Source organism: Lissotriton helveticus, chromosome 4_1 (assembly GCF_964261635.1).
Source record: "Lissotriton helveticus chromosome 4_1, aLisHel1.1, whole genome shotgun sequence".
NCBI classification, from domain to species: domain Eukaryota; kingdom Metazoa; phylum Chordata; class Amphibia; order Caudata; family Salamandridae; genus Lissotriton; species Lissotriton helveticus.
In genome coordinates this window covers 1,651,099,222-1,651,121,828 of record NC_136063.1, presented here as the reverse complement: position 1 = coordinate 1,651,121,828, position 22,607 = coordinate 1,651,099,222, and the positions used below count along the sequence as shown (strand labels likewise).

Here is a 22,607-nt window from a genome sequence, read left to right as displayed (position 1 = left end):
TTGAGTACGTGGAGAGTGCTGGAGTCGTAGCGGAGGTGGGTGTCGTGGTGTGTGCGGGGTCCAGAGTTCCTGGTGATGGGCGCGGTCCAAGTGTGGACGGGCGCAGAAGGGCTTGCCTTAGGCACCCCTGCGGCCGTGCAGGGTCTGACATATATGGGGAGGCGGGAGCCGGGAGCAGCGAATAGGTAGTTGTCAGTCAGGGGGGCGGGGCCGCAGTGGAGACAGCGGCGGGGGAAACAAGTGGCACAGAAGGCAAACATGGGGCACAGGAGAGGGAAAACAGTGGCACAGTAGGCAAAAAAACGGGGCTCAAGGAGGGGGAAAAACAGTGGCACAGAAGGCAAACAAACGGCGCACAAAAGGGGGAAAACAATGGCACAGAAGGCAGAACACGGGGCACAAAGATGGGGAAAACAGTGGCACAGAAGGCAAAGAAACGGGGCACCAAGACGGAAAAAGCACACTTACGAGTGAGATCTCAGCATCGGCAGGGACACACAGGCGGAGCTGTGCGGAGGGAGATCGACCTACCAGGAGGGTCAGGGGATGAGACGCATGCGTTAGCTAGGAGACTTTGATTCAGCATGTAACGTGTTTCTGCTGTAGGTATGGGACCCCAGACTTGACACTGTTTTAAGGCAGAGATGGCAAACTGGGGTCTGTTGTGCATGGACGCATTTGGATAATATGTTGCAGTAGTGAAAGTTGGCAGTGGTTGCCCTAAGTGTTTGGTGTATAGTCAAGGTTCTCTAATGAAAACCCAGTGTATCACAATTCAGAGACTTGAAAAGGGCCAATCTGGACCACTTCTAAGGCAATATAGTGGCCTGTGTGGCATTGGCAAGCCTGGTAGATTCATTATTACCATAACTAAAAACAAGGGATATCCGCATTGGGTGCTCAAGCTCAGCACTCAACATGCACACATTAGGAGAATAAATGATTGTCCAACCTAGTTCTTGACTCCCAGGAAGAACTTTAATGCTCACTGCAGCTCCTTATTCTACAGAATGCAATGTATTGTCCTTATGCTAGAGTAGATTGGTATCTTTTAGCCTGTGCCCCTATCTTATGGTCTTCTCTAGGCGGTTCCCTCCCCAGGTCTGGTTCTAGTACGATTCTCTGCTCCGGTGCAGATTACCCCCATACTCTTGTGTTAATGCACACTCTTTTTAACCTGTACACTGGTTCTCACCCAGTGAGGTGCTTCTTTCAGTCTGTGAATGAGCCAACTCATCTCTGCTTTAAACATATACGTTTTCCCCTTGTTCTCAGGGGGAATCATTTCATAGGTTGATGCTTTGTATAATGCATTAATTATATTCATTAAGGTCATTGGGTGATTCTCACATCCTTTGAAGGTGTATATTCTTAGTGTATTTACACTGTTTTCAGTTTGATACTGATCAGCAGTACATCTTGGCATTGATATGGTTTAAAAACCTGTGATGCTATTTTGAATAACTCACCTGACAGTATGAAGTTAATTGGGGCCAATGGGTGGTAGTTTATTTTCACTTTCTAAATGTTTATGTATTAAAATTCATTTTCATGTTTTGATAGGTCATTGGCATCCCTGAATCTTCCTGCTGCTATTGAAGATGTGTCTGGTGACAGTGTTCCTCAGTCAATCTTACAGAAGTCCAAATCTGTCACTGAACAGGGTGGCGTCCAGACAATTGACCAGCTGATTAGGGATTTACCTGAACTTCTACAAAGGAATAAAGAGATTCTGGAGGAGGTACTGTAATCTTAGCTACTTTGTGTGTAAGGTTGTGAATACTCCACTGATTTGAAAAGTAGAGTTTTAAATATGAGGTGTTTTATTTTACTTAATCAAATACTGCTTGTATTGGAACGGAGAGTTATATTCTTGAGTATTTTTCTTTCCTGTTTTTTGCTGTGACTTCTTTTAGTGTTTTATCAGTATGATGTCTTTCCAGTGTTTATATAGGCATGCTGGTATTAATGTTTGCTTTGTGTACCAACATATTTTGTGTATATGTTTTGAATATTTTTGAGAGATCTGTTTTTGGCTCAAAGTCACAGCGGTCCTAGGAGAGGGGCAGGCCTCTATGACACTGTTGCATATGGCTTTCATAGAGTGTCATAGTTGTGAACAATCCGATTCTGAGGAAGCAATAGCAGGAAACAAAAGCTCACTCTTCTTTACATCATAAGGGGATGTGTTTGTGGCATAGCAAGGTCTTCATAGACTTGAGTGAGGTGACATAATAGCAGCCAGCAGTCTGACCCACCTTCATCTTCCTCTTTAGAGTCTTCACAGACCTGATGCAGGTAGGAAAATATGGGTGGTCTGCTGCACACCCCAAATGGCAAATTCTTCTGTCAGTGTGGATCTTTGTAGACATGCATTGCCAGGGGCTCTGCTCTCCTGTGAGAACACAGCTTTGGGCTGAGAGGGGGACAAATGGCACAGAGGGTGGTGGGTCCAAGAGAGGGCTGTCATAATTAAATTCCATCAAACATCACTGAGCCTTTGCAGTTTTCTTGGTAGACGTAGGCCGGAATTCCTCCAAGGTGATGTGAGAGACTGAAAGTTTTACAGGACCGATGCACTTCAATATATCGCTGCTAATCAGAGTTCCATATATTACTATATCTTTAGGTGCATTTAAGTTTTCAGATGTGGTTACATTTATATTTTGTTAGGCCTTGTTGAGGATTAGATAGATGTCAGTTAAATGTATATGTAAATCCATGTAATCTTAAAAGGTTATACTTTATTGTTACATCATTGTACGGTTCTCTTTAACATGATTGTAGGTCTTTCCTCTGAGAATGTGGATATCCTCATGACTGCAAGGAAGTTCTCCACTAAAACTCCTTACAAAAGCAAAGGGCCGAGATCCTGCCACTGGGCACCAGCAACCCACACATCTGCTGAGTTGATGATGATCTGCCTTTTTCACTTCAGTATTTTCACTGGCTAGATGTAGCCTGATGTGAACATCTGGTCTTACAGGACACGACTGAGGAGACCTCCTCCAGGGTCAACAAGGCAATAATAAGACATCCTGCATATCTAATGCATCTTTCTCTTCTGGTTAGGTCTCCCCTTCCTGTTGGGACCTAAACTAGATTGTAGCCAGATTTCTACACCAGTTATTTCAGCTAATGACATGCTGTGATTTTATATATATATATATATATATATATCCTATTTTTTTATATAAAGGGTTTTATTTTTCATTTTGTTAATCAAGACCAGGTATAAACAGTTGTTATTCCGCATATACTCCAACAGTGCACTTTTCATTCAGTAATCATATAAGCCTGAGTCAGTTTAGTCCGTATCACAGTGAAGTGTTATGTACGTATATTGTGCAAATATGTTGCCATGTCAGAGTGTTGAAATCAATCAAGCATTTGTATAGCGCGCTACTCACCCGGAGGGTCTCAAGGTGCTTGGGGGAGGGGGGTCTGCTACTGCTCGAACAGCCAGGTCTTGAGTTGTTTCCTGAAGGCGAGGTGGTCTTGGGTCAATCGGAGGTGGATGGGGAGGGAGTTCCACGTCTTGGCTGCCAGGTAGGAAAAGGATCTTCCTCCCGTTGTGGCTCTTCGGATGCGGGGGACGGCGGCGAGGGCGTGGCTGGTCGATCGAAGCTGGCGGGTGGGAGTGTAGAAGGTCAGGCGTTCGTTGAGGTATCTTGGGCCTTGGTTGTGGAGAGCTTTGTGTGCGTGGGTGAGGAGTCGGAACGTGATTCTCTTGCTGATGGGGAGCCAGTGCAGGTTTCTTAGGTGTGTGGAGATGTGACTGTGTCGGGAAACGTCCAGGATGAGGCGTGCTGAGGCGTTCTGAATGCGCTGGAGTCTTCTCTGGAGCCTAGCTGTGGTTCCGGTGTAGAGGGAGTTGCCGTAGTCCAGTCGGCTGGTGACTAGGGCCTGGGTTGACCGTCTTCCTGGTTTCGGTGGGGATCCACTGGAAGATCTTACGTAGCATGCGCAGGATGTTGAAGCATGACGAGGAGACGGCGTTGACTTGTCTGGTCATGGAGAGGGAGGAGTCCAGGATGAAGCCCAGGTTGCGTGCGTGGTCTGTTGGTTTGGGTGCGCTGCCCAGGGCAGGGGGCCACCAGGAGTCGTCCCAGGCGGAGGGCGAAGATCCCAGGATGAGGACTTCCGTCTTATCGGAGTTCAGTTTCAGGCGGCTGTTCATCATCCACGCGGCTACGTCTTTCATCCCTTCGTGTAGGTTGGTTCTGGCGGTGGCGGGGTCGTTGGTGAGGGAGAGGATCAGCTGGGTGTCGTCAGTGTAGGAGATGATGTTGAGGTTGTGTTGGCGTGCGATGGCCGCAAGGGGGCTCATGTAGATGTTGAACAGTGTGGGGCTGAGTAATGATCCTTGTGGTACGCCGCAGATGACTTCGGTGGCCTCTGATCTGAACGGGGGGAGGCGGACTCTGTGTTCTTCCGGCGAGGAAGGAGATGATCCATTCCAGTGCCTTCTCCTGGATTCCGATGTTGTTGAGGCGCTGGACTAGGGTGCGGTGGCAGACCGTGTCGAACGCCGCGGAGAGGACCAGGAGGATGAGGGCCGCTGTTTCTCTGTTGTCGAGCAGTTTTCGGATGTCGTGGGTGGCTGCGATGAGGGCGGTCTCGGTGCTGTGGTTGGCCCGGAAGCCGGACTGCGAGTGGTCGAGGGATCCATTTGTCTCGAGGAAGGCGGCCAGCTGTTTGTTGACGGTCTTCTCGATGACTTTGGCAGGAAAAGGAAGAAGCGAGATGGGCAGGTAGTTTTTGAGGTCGGTGGGGTCGGCAGATGGTTTCTTCACTAGGGCGCCGAGTTCGGCGTGGTTCCAGCTCTCTGGGAAGGTGGCGTCGTCGAAGGAGGCGTTGATGATGTCCCGTAGGTGTGGTGCGATGACGGAGTCGGCCTTGTTGAAGACGTGGTGAGGGCAGGGGTCTGTTGGAGATCCGGAGTGGATGGAGTTCATCGTGCGGATGGTGTCTTCGGTGTTGATCGGGGTCCAGGCGTGGAGGGTGGTGGTGGGGGGCGTTGGTGCGGTCGTAGGGTGCGTCGGCTGTGTGCGTCGGCTGTGTGCTGAAGCTGTTGTGTATGTCTGCGATCTTGCTGTGGAAGAACGAGGCGAGCGAGTTGCAGAGGTCTTGCGAGGGAGTGATGTTGTTGTTTCCGGCGCTAGGGTTCGAGAGCTCTTTGACGATGTTGAAGAGTTCCTTGCTGTTGTGGGCGTTGGTTGTCCAGTCGGTCGTTGAATGCGGTTTTCTTGATGGCGTGGATCAGTTGGTGATGTTTTCGAGTGGCGAGCTTGAGGGTGGTCATGTTGTCTGTAGTAGGGTCTCTGCGCCAGGCTTTCTCGAGGGCTCGGCAGTTCTTCTTGGAGCTCTTGAGTTCGTCGGTGAACCAGGATGCTTTCTTGGAGCTGGGTCTGGCGGGGGGGGTTTTCAGCGGGGCGAGGTCGTCTGCGCAGTTGCTGATCCACCTCGTGAGTTTGTTGGCGGCTTGGTTGGGGCTGATGAAGTCGGCGATGTCTTCGCTGAATTGTGTGCGTGGTCCCGGGGGTCTGTAGATGAGGGTACCTCTGAGGGTGGTCTTGGGGTCGGTGTGTATCTGGAAGTGGAGGTGTTCGGCGGCGGTGAAGGTGTCGTCAGAGTTGGTCGTGATGCGGATGGTGTTCTTGTGGACGATGGCGATGCCTCCTCCAGTCTGGTTGACGCGGTCCCTCCGGGTGAGCTTGTATCCGTCCGGAACGGCGATGGCGATGTCGGGCGCTGAGGAGGCATTCATCCAGGTTTCCGTGAGGAAGGCGACGTCTGGAGCTGTGGTGTCGAGCAGGTTCCAGAGCTCTACGGCATGTCTGTGGACGGAGCGGGTGTTGAGCAGGATGCACTTCAGGTGGTTGCTGCTGGTGTTGGGCTTGGCGGGTGCGGTGCAGGAGAAGTTGCAGGATCGGCAGCAGAAGGGTCCGTGGGTGCATCGCGGGGTGGCTCGGTAGCATCCGGGGATCCGCCCGGTGTTGAGTGCGTTGAGTGTGGCGGCGTCGTAGGTCCGGCAGGTGGGCTGGCCTCTGCGGGGGCCAGGGGTCATGGCGCCGGGCGCGGGCCTGGCGCGGACGGGCGCAGACGGGCTTACCTTTGGCGCACAATCGGCGCGCCCGTTGCGCGTGAACGCTGCGCGTGCGTGGGGGTGACATAAAAAGGTAGCCGGGAGGGAGGGTCAGCTGGGTGGCGGGAGCGGGTTGCCCAATGGGCTGTCGGGGCCGGGGCCGCAGGGAGGCAGCGGCGGGAAAGTCTGGTGCGGGCGGCTCAGCGGCGGCTGGGTCGCCCTAGGCGAGTGCTGGTGAGTGCTGGGGCACAGGAGCAAGGAGGCAGGCAGCAGGAGGAGCGAGGGTGCGACCAGGCCTAAGCAAGGCTCAGTGGTCGCTCCCGAGGATGGGAGAAGATCTCCTTAAAAAGGTAGCCGGGAGGGAGGGTCAGCTGGGTGGCGGGAGCGGGTCGCCCCATGGGCTGTCGGGGGGCGGGGCAGCAGGGAGGCAGCGGCGGGAAAGTCTGGTGCAGGCGTGCGGCTCAGCGACGGCTGGGTCGCCCTAGGCGAGTGCTGGCGAGTGCTGGGGCACAGGAGCAAGGAGGCAGGCAGCAGGAGGAGCGAGGGGGTGACCAGGCCTAAGCAAGGCTCAGTGGTCGCGAAAGGGAGTGTTCTAAACTTATAACTCTATAGAAAACTTTCTAGCAATCCAGTTAAATGTGTGTGGATTGTCCTTTAATAGGAGGGTACCTCATTAGTGCAGTTGTCAGGTTTTACGTATCTGTCCACAGTGCTTCAGGGATGTTGTAGGAACTTTATTGGGCTGCTTACGGTCGCTGCATCAGTGGAGTTCGTTGGAGACCTCTAGCCTCCTCTGTCCTAAGGCCTGCACCCTCTGCATTTGCCCAGGTCTCCATCTCCACTTTCTATCAAATATGCGGGGGGTCCCTGCTGGCAATACTGAAGTTGAGGTCCACAAACCTGTTCCAATCCTTCCTCTGAGGCCGCCAGAGGTATTGAACTAGAAGGCAAATCGCAGACCGTGCATGTCCTGCCTATTGAGGCAGGAAATGCACGATTTAAACTCCCTCTCAAAATTCTTCTTTTCCATTCAGTCCCCGTTTAAATGTCTGGGCTCCTTTCGAGCAGCCTTTCCGCGTGTGTCCTAGTCCTATCTTATCAATCACTTTTATGTGTACCTTTTTGTTAGTGCAAAATGCATTCTCACATCTAGTATGGATGGAGAGCGCATTTCTTACTAAAATAAAGTGCTAAATGATGATTTTGCCTTCATGTAATACTTAAGGAAGTTTGCATAATTACTCAAAAGTCAATAACGCAACTTTCTCACATCCCACGAATTAACACCCTATGCTCCCACCATCGTTTTATGCTATGTATTCAGGTAATGGACCATAGCCATCTGTCTATCATGAGGGCACAATTGGTGCGCCCCTGCAGGTCACAGGACAGGAATAGTTCAGGCCTCTGCTCTCATGCTTAGATTTCGCGACGCTAGGGGCCAAAATAAGTCACAATACTAAATATACACATTGTGAGGCAATCATTGCAGGGGAGCATGCCCCTATTCCATGCGAGAAAAGTTCCCATCCAACATAGATTCTCTCAGCACTATTCTCTTAAGTTTTCGTCATGGGGCTGTGCAAGGTATGGGCAGGAAGTTCTTGGGCAACCAGCTGCTTGATGATGCCTTTCTCTCCTGTCTTTTTTTGGCTGCTGTGCAATTTGAAAACAAATCGAGGGTGTAAAGGAGCCTGGATGTAAAATCTGGATAAAAGTTTTTCTGTACCGATTCTGTTAAACTTGTGGTGTTGCCCTTTTACATCACCAGTGCCATCTTATCAATCATTAGTATAACACAAGTGCAAAATTTGAAGGTAATCCAGTTCCACAGACCAGGGAGCATATCATGCAGCAATTGCGGAATAGATCCTGTCTGGAATCCATCTGTTGCTGAATCAATTTGCCTCTGATAAGAACTGGAAATGTGTTCGTATCTCATCATGCTGAGACTGTTTGGTGTTTTCTTCAATGCTCATCCAATCACAAAGGTAATCAACCAGTTACAGAATAGTTCCCCACTGATTTTGATTATGCTGATGTTTCTGAAGATGTTCATGTTTTCTTTCTCTAGCACCTGGCACTGTAGGTCCATGGGTAGTGGTGTGATGAATGGATCACCTATGGTCTTTCTTAAGGACAGATGTTGCTTTAAATTCATACCAATTTTTGTCTGTTTTTCTGCTCAAAAATAAGGGCTATACCTCCTGGCCTCCTTTGTCAAACAAATTATTTGTATACTTATCATGAAATAAAGCAGACCAGTGACATGCATGGTCGTAGCACATTCTTAGTAGCATACAGTCTGAGTGTGCTGGAGCAATGTGCAACCAAAATTGGAGTCCCTAGAAAAAAGTGTGAATGCAGGCCCATGCTCATTGAGTTTGAGAAAATAAATTAGAGTGCTCTGTAAGTTAGTTAAATTTTGTTTTGCACATGATACTTGGAACGAGAAGAGTTGTAGTCTTGAATAAATGTGTTCTAGACTTGTAAATGCCCTCAAACTGTCATGTAACTTTGATACATGGTATAATTTGAAGTTTCACATTACTTTTTGTTGTGAAACTGTACACTGAAGGTGTAAAAATATTGTATTGATCTTCTCTTTGACCATGCCTTAGAGAATTTGTCTTATGATTCTGAGGGCCACATTATCATTTTACTCTTTCCAGGCTACTACTAGTATGCTGCTGTCTTATATTTCTAGCTATTTAACAACATTAAACGTGCTTCTTTTAAGTTAGTGCTTATCAACCCAAGCATAAACTCAGGCTTGTTAATGGAACTGATCTTCAATATGATTTTGAAAATGCTTTGCATTCCCGCTCCAATTTTTGTTTCTTCACAATTTATTTTATTATTTTCTTAGGCTTCATAAAATCAATCCTAAATATAAACATACCACCACATTAGAAAAAAAGCTGTTACAGCACACCCATTATTATGTATAACAAACCAAGTACATTATTGGACAGGTAATGAGCAAGGTCTGAGTTCAAATACAGTCCTAAGCAGGTAATGGCAAGGACAATCTAATAAAACAACTAGTAAGTGGTCCAAAGACATCGTCAGTTGGTAATTAATTCACTTTTTAATATTTTTTCAAAGATTCCCAGCACACGATTTTGCCGGCACGTGTTTCGTCTATACTTAGACTTTTTGAAGGAGATATAGGATACAAGTCTGGTGTAATCGTGTGTGGATGAATCCAAGGCAAACGTCCGTTTGCGCACTCCAATGCATAGAATCATGTATTGAACCAGGTAGTAAGAATAACAATGCAGAGTTCTGCAAGAAACGCTAATAAGGGTCAAATTCCCAATGATTGTGTACCAGTCACTATGATTACGACCCTTATATAGTGTCTGGTATATGGTATTGTGATTGAAGTTTCACTGAACCATAAAAAAAATAAATAAATAATACTCTAGCCATGAATTAGTGGTATTTTTGAGAGGGCGTAGAAAATAGGTCCTGCACCGTTTCCCTGCTGGAATATGCATTTCTTATAAAATGCTTGACTATTTCCCCACTATTTTCTATTTCCTGTATTGATAGATTGGATATTAACCATGAGTTTGTTTGTCGGCCACCTGATACCACCGCATGTTCTTATTTATTTAATCTCTTTCACCCTCCCATTAGAGGATTCTGCCACAAATTAGCCTATTCCTAACTTTCCCTAAGCTGATGCTTTCAAACGTGTTAGAATAGATTTATGAATGTATACTGGTTAAAGCCAATTCTACATGAATACTGGGTAATATTAAATAAAGGGAGAGCTGTTTTTAGAGTCGGAAGCATACAGGTTTAGGATTATGAGTACACTGTTTTTTGGGGGGTAAGATCAGAGTTCCCCCTTAATTAGGTTAAATAAGAAGTTATCTAAGATTATATTTTTCAAAATATTATGTAAACGAGATAAAATCAATAAGTTTGTGGTCTGCTGATAATTTCTGACCGACAATGAGAACCTCCTTCTTTTTTGGGAAGTTTTAATATTTTTAAGCTAATTGTTTTAAAGTAACTCAGATTATATGTTTTTGACATAGAAAGCTAGAAATCATGCCATATATGGCACAGAATAAAGTTAATAAAAGATTAAAAATATTAATTTTAATGATTGCAGTTCTCCCTATTAAAGATTATTGGAAGTTACTCCAGCTCTCAATAAATTCAGAATATTCGATTTTAGAGGTTGAAAAATTAATTTGAATAGAAATTGTATGTTTTTTTGACACCTACATATTTTTTGGGGTGTTTTATCGTAATTTTAGCTCGAATTGTGTATATGATTTGATGTGACGTATTGGAGAAGAATTCCTGTTTTTGCCTTTTTATCTTATAACCCCTGACTTTAGAACAGTTATTGATGTCATGAAACAGAGAATCAGTTGAAGGTCTAAATATAGAACTATATCTTCTGCGTAAAGTTTTAACTTTGGTGACTCAGGAACTGCAGGTTTAATTGTTTCCAGTGATCTTATTGCTAGTGCCAGCGGTTCAATATAAATTGATGGAGTAAAGGTGAGAGGGAGCAACCCATGTAATGCTGATTTGCTGGATCGCTTTTCTAGTCTGTATTAACAATGCTGGAGCTCCTTCATGTATTGCAGCATCAGTTGAACAGGGAATCCCATAATTTGTAGTATTGGTTTTTGAGGTACTAAGAAAATCTAATGCTTCTGTCAAAAGGTGGGTATTGGAAAATAGTGGTCGATCCAGGATGAGCCATTTGTGGTCTCTTTGTATGAATTGTAAAACCACAACAGCTTAGTTGATTGCTATTGCTTTAGCAAGTGTTTTGTTTCTGTGTCTGTTTAAATGAGTAATAAGGTGGTACAAATTGAGGATAAAAGGATTTTTCATTTTTTTGGGGAAACTGATTAGAACCCCTTTAAGAAATGAGTCTGGCATTTTACTGCTGGATAATATGTAGTTGAAAACATTTGTTAGTTTTTTTTAGTGTGGCCTTTATTTCCTTACTCAGCAATTACTAGATACTGCTTGGATGGCTAGACATCTTCCCCTGGAGCTTTTATCTTCATGAGATTTTGAATGATCTCTTCTTGTTTGAAGGAATGTGTTTATTCAGATGCCTGAAAGGGATTTTGACGGGGGTTTTAAAGTGATTTAAAAATTGCAGAATTTCTGTGTCTGAAGTAGTAATTTTTTTTTTATATATTCTGGAAATATTATGAGGAGAGATTCTCTATTTTTATCTGATTCATTAACTAATGAATTATTGGTGTCATCATTTGAGTTACTACATTGGTTTTGGAACCTTTCCTTGTCAGCAAGGCTAGTGATTAACCTGTGTATTCCCTTTCTCAATATACCAACTGTCCTACTGATTGGGAATTACCTATTTTTATTTCCAAAGCCTATGCTGTGCGTATTTCTTCGCCCTCTTTCCAGTTATGGAAGTGTGTTTTATTATTCTTGAGATAAAATTGTTGTTCGGCCTGTATTAGTGTTCTGCAGTTTCTGTAATTCCTGCTCTTGTATTGCTTTTAAGTGTGCTAAGAAGGCTACAACCTCCCCTCTAGATATCTCTCTGTATGATTTTCAAGTATTCTGACTTGAAACAGTTCGTTTTTCTCCTTAAAATATTTGGCTCACTCTTTTATCTTGTTAGTAAACTATGAGTTAATAATTAGTACCCTATTGAAATTCCAGCAGGGAACAGCTGTAGGTCTTAATCATTAGACATTTTATTTGATAGCTGAATGATCAAAATAACAAATAGGACTGATATTATTAGAATGTTTTCCAAGTTTTTTGTGATAAGTAAACCACTATGCACGATGCACTCAAACCAGGAAGTGTTGGTGGCCATCTTGTGCCTCGCTAGAACCGAGTCACAAGAAAACAGTAAAAACAAAGTTGAGAAATAAGGGAAGGGGTAGGGTAGAGATATTCTGACCCTCTAGGCATGCTCAGGGGGTCGTACCTGGATGTTTAGGCTCTATTTTTTATTTTATATTTTTCAAAGAAAAATCGCGGCGTATGCGTATGTAAATACCTACAATTACGAGCAGGAGCTGCATGCTGATTGGCTGTCAATACTCCAAATCAGGAAGTGTTGGCAGCCATGTTGTTTGTCGGGAGAGCAGAGTCACAAGAAAATAGTAAAACAAAGTTGAGAAATAAGGAAAGTGGTCAGGGTAGAAACATTCTGAGCCTATAGTCTTGGTCAGGGGGTGGTACATGGATCTTTAGGGTACATTTTTATTTTTTTCAAATAAAAATGGCGGGGTACTCGTGCAGTACTTGTACGCGGTGGAAAAGGTGAAAAAAAAAAGTAGAAGTCCGTTTTGTTCATCAGGTCCCGGGGGGGGGGGGGGGGGGGGGTAAATTACGGGGGCAATTTTTCTGCATAATGGGGGCTTGTAAGGTGCCCCGAGCACTGGGGAATGGCACTCCTCTGGTTTTATTTTGAAGTATGCGGGGGTGGGGATTACGGTCCTACTCCCCGCAGTCTCGGGGAGTGGCACCCCTCGGGTCTTTTTAAAAAAAAATATGTTTTGAGCTCTCTCTCTCTGTCCCCGTACACGTCGCGGCGAACGCCACCTTTCTGGGGCAGTGATATGTAAAATGACCCTCCAGCTCCGGGTAACTGCATTGTCTGGAGTTTTTTATTAATGTTGGCAGGGTGGGCTTGATAATACGTCTTTGTTAATTCCCATAGAAGCCTATGTTCTGGTGCTAACATGGGGTTCTATTGGAAATAACAAGGCCGTATTATCAAGCTCATTATCGCCGTTTTATCGGCAGTTTCTTGCCAATAAAACTGCGATAAGTTTAACACCGGTCCATGATAATATGCACCTAAGTTTACTGGTCCAAAAAAAGAGCAATGGGCCATATTATCAACAAAAGGAGATACATTATCGTCGCTTTTATTGGCAGGAAACTGCAGATAAAGTGGAGATAATGGGCTTGATAATATGTACTTGTGAATAGCTATAGCAGCCTAGGTTAGGGATCAGAACATGGGCTGCTATGGGAAGTTACAAGGGCCTATTATCAAGCACATTATCGCCGCTTTATCGGCAGTTTCCTGTTGATAAAAGCGGCGATAATATATCGCCTGTTGTATGTAAAGCTTTCCTTTTTAGGTCTCGCCTGCGATTACAGCGCGAAAAGCGCTGTCTCGCTGCGAGACCTATAGTCACTGGCTCAGCTTCCCGGGAGACGAGAGCTGGCCACGCGCATCTTCAAAAATCGGATCGGAGTGGGCCGCGCGCACGTAAACACGCGCTCCATTGAGCATTAGCTTACAATGCGCGCTTAGACTTAGCTTTCAGTTTCGTTCTTCCTGGGAGCAGAGAATCTCAAAAGCAATCTCACTCATTCGGGGCCAGTGCGTTCATCCGATATCATAAGCAAAGTAATGCCTGCACAGCAAAGGGTAGCTGCCCTGCTGAGGGTGCATGCTTGCTAGCCCGCCCTTCCCTGCTTGTTTTTTTTTTTGCTGATGGAAGGATGTCTGTCCCCATACACTGGCGCGTAAGGGTTGCGCAGCCGAAAGTTTGCAAAGTCGGGGCTTACCTGCAGTCTTCCAGCCAGGTCGCGATCTTCTCGTTGGGAACGTGCCCAGGCCCGCCAGCTCCCATGGGTGCAGCGAGGCGGCGGGCGGGTCTTCGGAGGCCTGCCAGGAGTCCATGCTCTGCGCCCAGGCCTGCCTCTTGTTTTTTGTTGCTTTGGCGGCCCCCTCCCAGAGCCGCTCAGCACTCCTCAAAGACAGCGGTGAAGACGCAGGTGCCGCACTGGGCACAAACCCTGGCTAAACTAAAGCCAGGGTGCTGCTAGCGCGCGCTGCCCAGCGCACAGAGGCCGGCCCACTACACCCACCACACCTCCCTCCTCCGTAGCTCCCTCGGGCCCCACAAGGGATGGCTTTATAAGGCCCGGACGGTCCTGTCTCACACCCGAGGGACAGAGCAGCCGAGAGGAGCCTTCGCCACACCCTGGACAGGAGCATCGCACGCAGGAGCTAGGTGAGTGCGCTTCGAAGCGCTGTGAGGGCAGAAGGGGTCTGTGCAAAGGGGGGGGCGGTCTGTGCAGGGAGGTCTCTGCAGGGAGCGTCGGTGCACTGAGGGTCTCTGCAGGGAGGATCTCTGCAGGGGGTTTGTGCAGGGAGCGTCTGTGCAGGGAGGATCTGTTCCACCATCACCCCTCAGCCCCATACCAGCCGCCAGCCACCACCACCCCTCAGCCCCATACCAGCCACCACCCTCCAGCCCCATACCAGCCACCACCCCCCAGCGCGATAACAGCCACCACCTCCCAGCCGCATACCAGACACCACCCGGCCACCACCCACCACCCCCAACCCCATACCAGCCACCACCCCCCAGCCCCTTACCAATCGCCACCACCCCTCAGCCCCATACCAGCCGCCACCACCCCTCAGCCCCATACCAGCCGCCACCACCCTACGGGCCCATACCAGCCACCACCCCCAGCCCCATACCAGCCCCCAACTCCCAGCCCCATACCAGCCACCAACTCCCAGCCTCATACCAGCCACCAACTCCCAGCCCCATACCAGCCACCACCCCCCAGCCCCATACCAGCCGCCACCCGACCACCAGCCACCACCACCCCCAGCCCCATACCAGCCGCCACCCCCATACCAGCCGCCACCCCCCAGCCCCATACCAGCCGCCACAAGCCACCACCCCTCAGCCCCATACCAGCCACCACCCCCCAGCCCCATACCAGCTGCCACCCGGCCACCAGCCATCACCCCCCAGCCCCATTCCAGCCACCCCCCAGCCCCATTCCAGCCACCCCCCAGCCCCATACCAGCCGCCACCTGGCTCCACCTTCATTATTCCTAGTAAAAAACATTTAAAAAATCACAGACAAACTTGAAACATTAAATATAGCAGTAAATGTGATTAGCATGCACAGGAAAGTATATTCCACAGTTGCCCTAATGACTTGACTGCTAATTAAATAAACAAGCATTTGCAATGCAATAGGTCTGGCGTTTGCAAGAGTTAAAGCTATTGGCATTATAAATGACAATGCCTTTTATTTATGTTTTAAAAACAAACTCCTAAAATAAAGGCCTTGTCATTTACAACGCCAATAGCTCAAACTCTAGTAAATGCAAGACCTATTGCATTACAAATGCTTGTTTTTATTGTAGCAGTTGTACTCTCTTCGCATGCTCAGCGTCATTTCGAAGTTCACGTTTTATTCTTCAAGTTCAACAAGCACCCCTTTCTTTTTATCAGTTAGTAAATCTGTTGCTTTCTTTTCCCGGTTCGTGTGATTCATCCGGTGCTGTACTTTTGTGTACAGTATTAATAGTCATATTTTTTATATATTTATTTGAAAGGTAGTGCCTAGGCGCCAAACGTTGATTACGTACTCCGTCCACCGCCATTTTAGTAGTTTCTCACCGTTGTATTTATTATATCAGTTAGTTAGAACTCAGTAGTTTTCAATCCTAGTCTTGAATATCTTACTATAGTATTTCAACATTATTTTTATTGTGGACCGTCATACCCCTCCCCCACAAAATAAAAGAAGTATGTAGTTTTTTTTTATTAACTTTTATTAAACAATAAATATAAACGAAACTCAATTATAGCTATATTAGAACTGGCAAAATAACTTGAACAATGTCATAAAGAAATTGTGAAATGGATTCCAAAAGGTGTCCGAATGGTAATCTGCAAAAGAAAAAAGAAAATTAGAGTTAAGAATTATGTAGATGTGAGTAAATGAGCTGAAGCATTACAAGTTGTGGTAACTTTACAGTTTTACGTGTGCAGTGTGACTCGTATATTCCTGTTCTGTCATAGTGCCGCGTTCAAGTGGTGTCTATATGGAAGTGCCTATTGCCTTACAGACGCCTGTTTTGGCAACTTATTTCTAATGCATTCCTATGAAGGATTTGTAGATCTAGGCCTCTGTGCTTACCGTTGTATAAACCTTGCGGCCAAATACTGCAGCCACTGGGATGGACAACTTCAGGTGGGCTGATCTTCTACACATCCAAGTAGACAGCAGTGTCTAAGTTTAAGAGAGATAGAGAAATGATGTCACAGAGAGTGAGAGTGAGAGAAAACATTAAAACTGTGTCGCAGAGTCTGGAGTTGGGATTTTTTGTTGAACCAGACGTATATTTACTAGCTCCTTGCATCACTTTACCCATGTTAAAAGTGACTCAAAAATGGCGTAATAAGGTTGATGATCTGTTTGTCATACTGTTGTAACCTATCTGTTGTCACTGCTCGGAGGTAATTATAGATTTTACAGAGAAGATGCTGTACACTACGCACTCTGGGCCATAATATCAAGCCTGGGCGACAAAGATTATTGCCACTTTATCGGCAGGAAAGTGTCGCTAAAGTGGCGATAATGGGTTTGATAATATGCTCTATGGAATTCCAATCGAAGGTCATGTCAGATGTCCTTCACATCTAACATGAGCTTTGATTGGAATTCCATAGAGCATATTATCAAACCTATTATGGCCACTTTAGCGGTAGTTTGCTGCCGATAAAGTGGCGATAATTTTGTCGCCAAGGGTTGATAATATGGCCCTCTCTCGTTTCACAAATAAAGCTAACACTACAGTTTTACGAGTGCAGTTGTACCTGGTACATTTTACCTGTTATAGTGCCGCGTTCAAGTGGTGTCTATATGGAAGTGCCTACTGCATTACTGATGCCCGTTATGGCGACTTATTTCTAATGCATTGCTATGAAGGCTTTGTATATCTAGGGTGCTGTGCTTACCTTGTATAAAGAGTGCGGCCGCCGGAGTTTACCTTTCGACTTGAAGTCTGCCTATACATCAAAGTATATTCAATAAGTTGCAGAGAATTCCATTGCTCTTGCTCCATAAGCTGTGGTTGCTTCTGAACAATGTTTGGTGAAGGAAACAAAAGGAAATTTTGATTAGTCATCATAAACTGAGTTGCGTAACTACTATCAAAAGTGAATTTTAATGTGGGTTCTTAATATTCCATAGTTAAGACTGTTGCTGCTCCAGCAAACAAAGGAAGATCAATAAGTTAATAGAGGCCTGGGACGGCCTCGTGACGCAGAAAAGAAAATAGTATCATGGACGCACAATTAATAATAGAGGCCTAAGCACGTGGCGTAGTACAGAAATACGACACAGAAATGTATGCACATACAATTTTTAAGATTAGAGGAGTATAGGACCTCGTGACTTATAAAGATATATTTCAATTATGTAAGTACAATTTAAAACCATTGAGGGGTAGGAAAGCCATATGAAGGATAAAAAAATAGCATTATGTATATACAATTTACAGTGGAGCCGATGTTGTGACGTCTTCTCTTACCTTTGCTTCTGTCGTCTTTTGTCGTGTCGTGAAAGACTGCGGTTTTGCTGAGTCTGGGGTGTTTTCGACAGTCTGTCTGTCATCGCAGCACAGGCAGGCAAAAGGTAGCGTGCTCATGTCAGTGCCCACATTATATGGGAACCGCGGGGGCTGATCACACCAAGGCCAGGGCCGCCATTGGTAGCGTTTTCACGGTCTGCAAGAATGATGGCCCTGGGAGACATGCCATTGGGTAATGTATTGGTTTCCAGGCTAAATGATAGCAAGCATGCTAGATGGTGGCATGTGGGTAGTGTGGGCGGGCATGCACCGCGCATGTGCAAGTATGAGTGTGTGCACTAACCATTAACAACAGAGAAAGATGGGGGCGGTGTTATAATGTACGCAGAGGCAGGCCCAGAATCGGAACTGCAAGGAGTCAGCACTTATAATCATTGTCCTTAGCGGGCCCTGAGGTCTGATTTGTCATTGAGAGGGTCATCGCACCATAGTTTGTACTGCTTATCATACTCAGCCTGTACCCGCCCATACGGTACGAATATGCTTTGACTTTACGCAGCGCATTAAAGCTTTGGTGTGACGTCATGTACGGCGTTCTGTACGCGAAAGAGGGCAATGTTTCTACTTGGTTTAAAACATGTATGTATGTAATGTAGATACTAAGGGCAGACATTTGGGATAACTGATTTAAAAAAAAATACTTTTAATAATCCTATATTACTTTTAAAAAGAATTACACAAATCGCGGTAGAACATCATGCGTACTCGTATAGAAAGAGCTGCGCCAGCGCATCATAAGCGTACGCAATGCCATGTGACTTTAAAAGTAGAGATTTGATTTGTTCGTAACATTTCCTATTGCGAATGTTGAAAGTTTCGTCCCATTATAATTATTCGACTTCGACTTTCTAAGAAGAAGCATTTGTTGTGATAATCTTCTCAAATAGAAGGAAGATCACCATAATAAGAGCAATGGAGTAATCTTCCAGCAGTTCTTCAGAGGAATATTTAATTACTGAAGAAGCTCCAAAGAAGAGGAAAGAAGCTCTAATTTGGAAGTTTTTCACTTTTCCAGAAAGTCAAAAAAAGGTTAATGCTGCAAAAGTAACCTGTAAAATTTGCCGAAGAACTCTTTCAAGGCGTGATCCATGTAAAAAATACTTCTTTGGCACAGAAAATATGGTGCGACACATGAAGAACTTGCACCCCAAGAACTTTGCTCGAGCTGAAAGCCGCAGGTGGCACGAGAACCCACCTGCTGCTACACCAAGCACATCAACTGCAGCAGCATTTTCAGCAAGCAGTCCACACCCACATATTGATTCTGACTTTGCTAAAGTTAAAATTCTTTGCATTTATTGCGATAAACTTGTGTTATGGGGAACAGTCTATAGACCTGATGAAATGCAGGATACAGGATCATTGCTGTCCTCGACATTAGTTGGTCTTTTTTTCATTCTTTTGTTCCGCTTGGAATTTGTTGAAAAAACACACAAAAAAATACAAAACAAAAAAAACAGTTCTTTTTAGAACTACCTTCACTGGTAAAAGAAAGAACTATATTTCTATGTTAGTGTGTAAAAGTTTGTCAGAATGAATGTGTAGTTCATGAATGAATGAATATATTACTAGTGTATGGAGAATGCGAAAGTGCAGAGCTATAAGGAAGTGCTACAGCATAAATCTATATGGTGTTTACCTATAGTATACTGTAGTATGTGCGAAGCACTTGAATGTAACATATGTACATAAATATGTTAGAAGTCTATGCTTCAATTTGCGCTGCTGGTGAAACTGCCTGGGTGAATATGTATGTGTTAGGGGCAGATTTACAATCCCCTTGTGCCTCTTTTAACAGCCGTTGCGTCACTTTTGTGACACAGCGGTGGTGCTAAAGAAGTGCAATGGTGTGTGCTATTAACAGTGTGACGCATCTGGAGGGTGCATTACATTGTGAAGCCCTGCGCCAGAAGAGGCTTTCCTGTGCAGAAGGGGGTGCAACAACACCTCCTAAAAGTGATTGAGTGAAATGTATAACATTTCATTCAGTCACTTTTGAGCTTATGCTGCGTCAAAACCTTGCACATGCTTGAAGCAGGTGTAAGGATTGATACAGCTTTGCGAGCATAGGGCCCCAGAGCATTGCTGGAGTTGTGTTATACTTGCAACCGAAGTCGAGCAATAATTAATCCAAAAATTACTTTGCAATTTAGTTTTGTTATTATTTTATAATAAGAATATGAAATGTAATCTAAACAATTAAATACATATAAATATTTATATTAAAAATATAAGAAATTAGTATAAAAAGAAAGACATAATAATTAACATTTATAACTCATTATTTACAAAACCTTTGAAATTCACTGAACAAACCATAGGTTTCACAAGCGTTATAGTTAGGAATTAGCATTTAAAAAACCGTACAAATATATTGAAAAAAACAAGTTTCACACACGTTATAGTTAGGAATTAGCATTTAAAAAACCTTGCAAATTCATTGAAAAAACCCTCGTTTTCACACGTTATAGTTAGCTGAACGTTTCTCTCATACAAAACCTTTGAAATTCCTCCGTTATAGTTAGCTCAGCTAACTAAACACAAAGTGAGACACTGATACAGATATTTACATATTTAAACATTACTCGCTAATACATGTATTCACTAAGATATACTTAAGTCAGTTATACAATGAAATTTACAAAAAAAAACATCCATTTAGACACTTATTTACTCATTTATTCTTCCATCGACTTTTAGATATACATATATAAAATATTTATTTTTCAGAAAGACACACATTCAGTGGATGATGTCATCAGTGATGTCATTTGAGATGTCATCAGTGATGTCATGAGTGAGGTCACTGACCATGTCATGAGTGATGTTATATGTGACGTCATCAGCAGTGCATTGCGGGCGCGCGAGTTATAGTTAGCTGAGCTAACTATAACAGAGGAATTTCAAAGGTTTTGTATGAGAAAAATGTTCAGCTAACTATAACGTGTGAAAACTATGGTTTTTTCAATGAATTTGCATGGTTTTTTAAATGCTAATTCCCAACTATAACGTGTGTGAAACCTATGGTTTTTTCAATGAATTTGCAAGGTTTTTTAAATGTTAATTCCTAACTATAACGTGTGTGAAACCTATGTTTTTTTTAATATATATATATATATATATATATATATATATATATATATATATACATACACGCTCCAAAGTTGCAAGAGAAGCACTCAAGCAGCAGCGGGTTACAGAAACCTTTATTCGGGTACAAGCAGAAGCCGTCAAGCCGATCCCTTTAAGCAGCTTGTCTGTCCATCATTGCCTGACGCGTTTCAGAGATTTTTACTCCTTCCTCAGAGGCTGTGACAGTCAAGTAAGCGCACTGTTGACACCGCCCACTCATTTCAATAGCACCTTGCACGTGTGAATACAACTAGCTCTGGATGAGTCCGTGCATGGAATTCTGGGTCTTGTAGTGTCCACAATGATTCCCTCAATGGGTGCGCTAGTCATCCTGCCGGTAAATGAAGCCCTTATATATGTATATGTATATATATATATATGTGTGTGGTAACATAGTACAACCATCTGAGATAACTGGATTAAGGTGTCAGAAATGTTAATGGCAGCGAGAGTTATAATATAATGCCATTGCCATATAGTGTTTCGTGGAACACTTTTTTTTCAGAACATCCAATTTACTATTTTGCTCAGTTCTGTCCGTGTTACATAAGATATACCATACAGTTAAACTTATTGCCGGAGCTGTTCATTTGATGAGGCAGACTTCTGACATTAGTTTTGGGCAGGCCCAGCAATTGAACATTATTGGAAACAAATAACGAGCACAATAACAACTATTACTTGGGCCAATTTATTTTGCACAAGAAAACTGTGTACTGTGCCTGTTTTCTTATCCACTGTCTGAGGAAGTCCTCTGTAGATGTGTGGATCTTGCACTTATGTTGTCAAAGAAGACTGTTGCAATGAAATGTAAAACCACATCTGACCCCTCAAGTAAGTGTTGGCAATTAGACCTACTGAATGGTCAGATGCTGAACCTATGCTACTGCATTTGGAGGAAAGGAAAGGCCTTAAGAAAACACAATTTCTAACTGCACGTTGTGTAAAGATGTCTCTGTTGCTGTACATGTTTCCAAATGGAATGTGCAGTTGTATGGAAGAAATTGATGTTTACTTGGAGTGGGCCAGGTGTATGGTTTTTGTATTTTAGAGCACTCCCTGTCATCATGTGCACTACGTGACTTGTGCCTACAATATGCAATTGTCAATGTGATGTATACTATTGTAAGCAATGACGTAGACCATTACTCATGAAATGCACTCTTACATTTTGGTTCCACTGTTTTTATTTTTTTACTCACTCCGTATCTCATGTCATACGTTCAATCTGCATGCTATATTATGTGCTTGTCAAACAGTCACCTTTGATGTAATCACAAATTGTACATAGTAAGCATAATATGTATATGATAATATTCTTAATAAGGAGTCCTGTCAAGATAAGTTAACCCGTACTAGACATTGCCTAAAACATGAGATTGTGCCACTGTGTAACTCTTATGTGTCAACAAGGGTAGCATTTCCATACAGTTATCATAAACTCAAAAGTGATGTTAAAAAAAGTATTACATTTGTTATAAAAACAAATAGCGGCATAAGAAATATAAAGCAAGATTATTAAATTCTGTGGTTAAATGAATTACCTAACTGTAGTAATATAAACAAATAATGTCATACCGAACATTTATGTTTCGGTTTAACTTTTTATACTTTGGTGAATTTTAGAAACATAACACATAGTCTTTGTAGTATAGCTTATGGGTCCATGTTGACATTTGCGAAGTTAGCATGAGCTTCGCTGCCATGAGGCTGCTTTTGCACACGACACTGCAAGCATATATTTCGCAAGACTCTGTTTGTGCCCCTTTCACATGAGAACTGTCTGCTTTTTGCGTTCTCTGCTGAGCTCTGAGGTTTAGTCTGCACAAGAGGTACAAGGTCGATCAACTGTGCCTCTTGTTGTTCTGTTCTGGTCAGTCCCTCGCACCTAGACATAACATACTACCCACAGCTGCTCTACTGGAAATCGTGTGCTTTAATATTGCAAGCTAAACCTGTTTTGACACACTTGGAGAGACACCTTTCAAG

At 44.3% G+C, this 22,607-nt stretch overlaps 1 protein-coding gene across 4 annotated transcripts in view; it reads left to right on the top strand.

Moving 5' to 3' along the window:
* Positions 1 to 22,607, top strand: part of PDCD6IP (programmed cell death 6 interacting protein) — a 369,384-nt gene that overhangs the window by 142,626 nt on the left and 204,151 nt on the right. For all 4 annotated transcript variants that reach the window (XM_078688299.1, XM_078688297.1, XM_078688300.1 and 1 more), the window contains exon 10: positions 1,564 to 1,741. In XM_078688299.1, the coding sequence (XP_078544425.1) occupies positions 1,564 to 1,741 (178 nt within the window). The remainder of the gene's footprint in view (positions 1 to 1,563; positions 1,742 to 22,607) is intronic.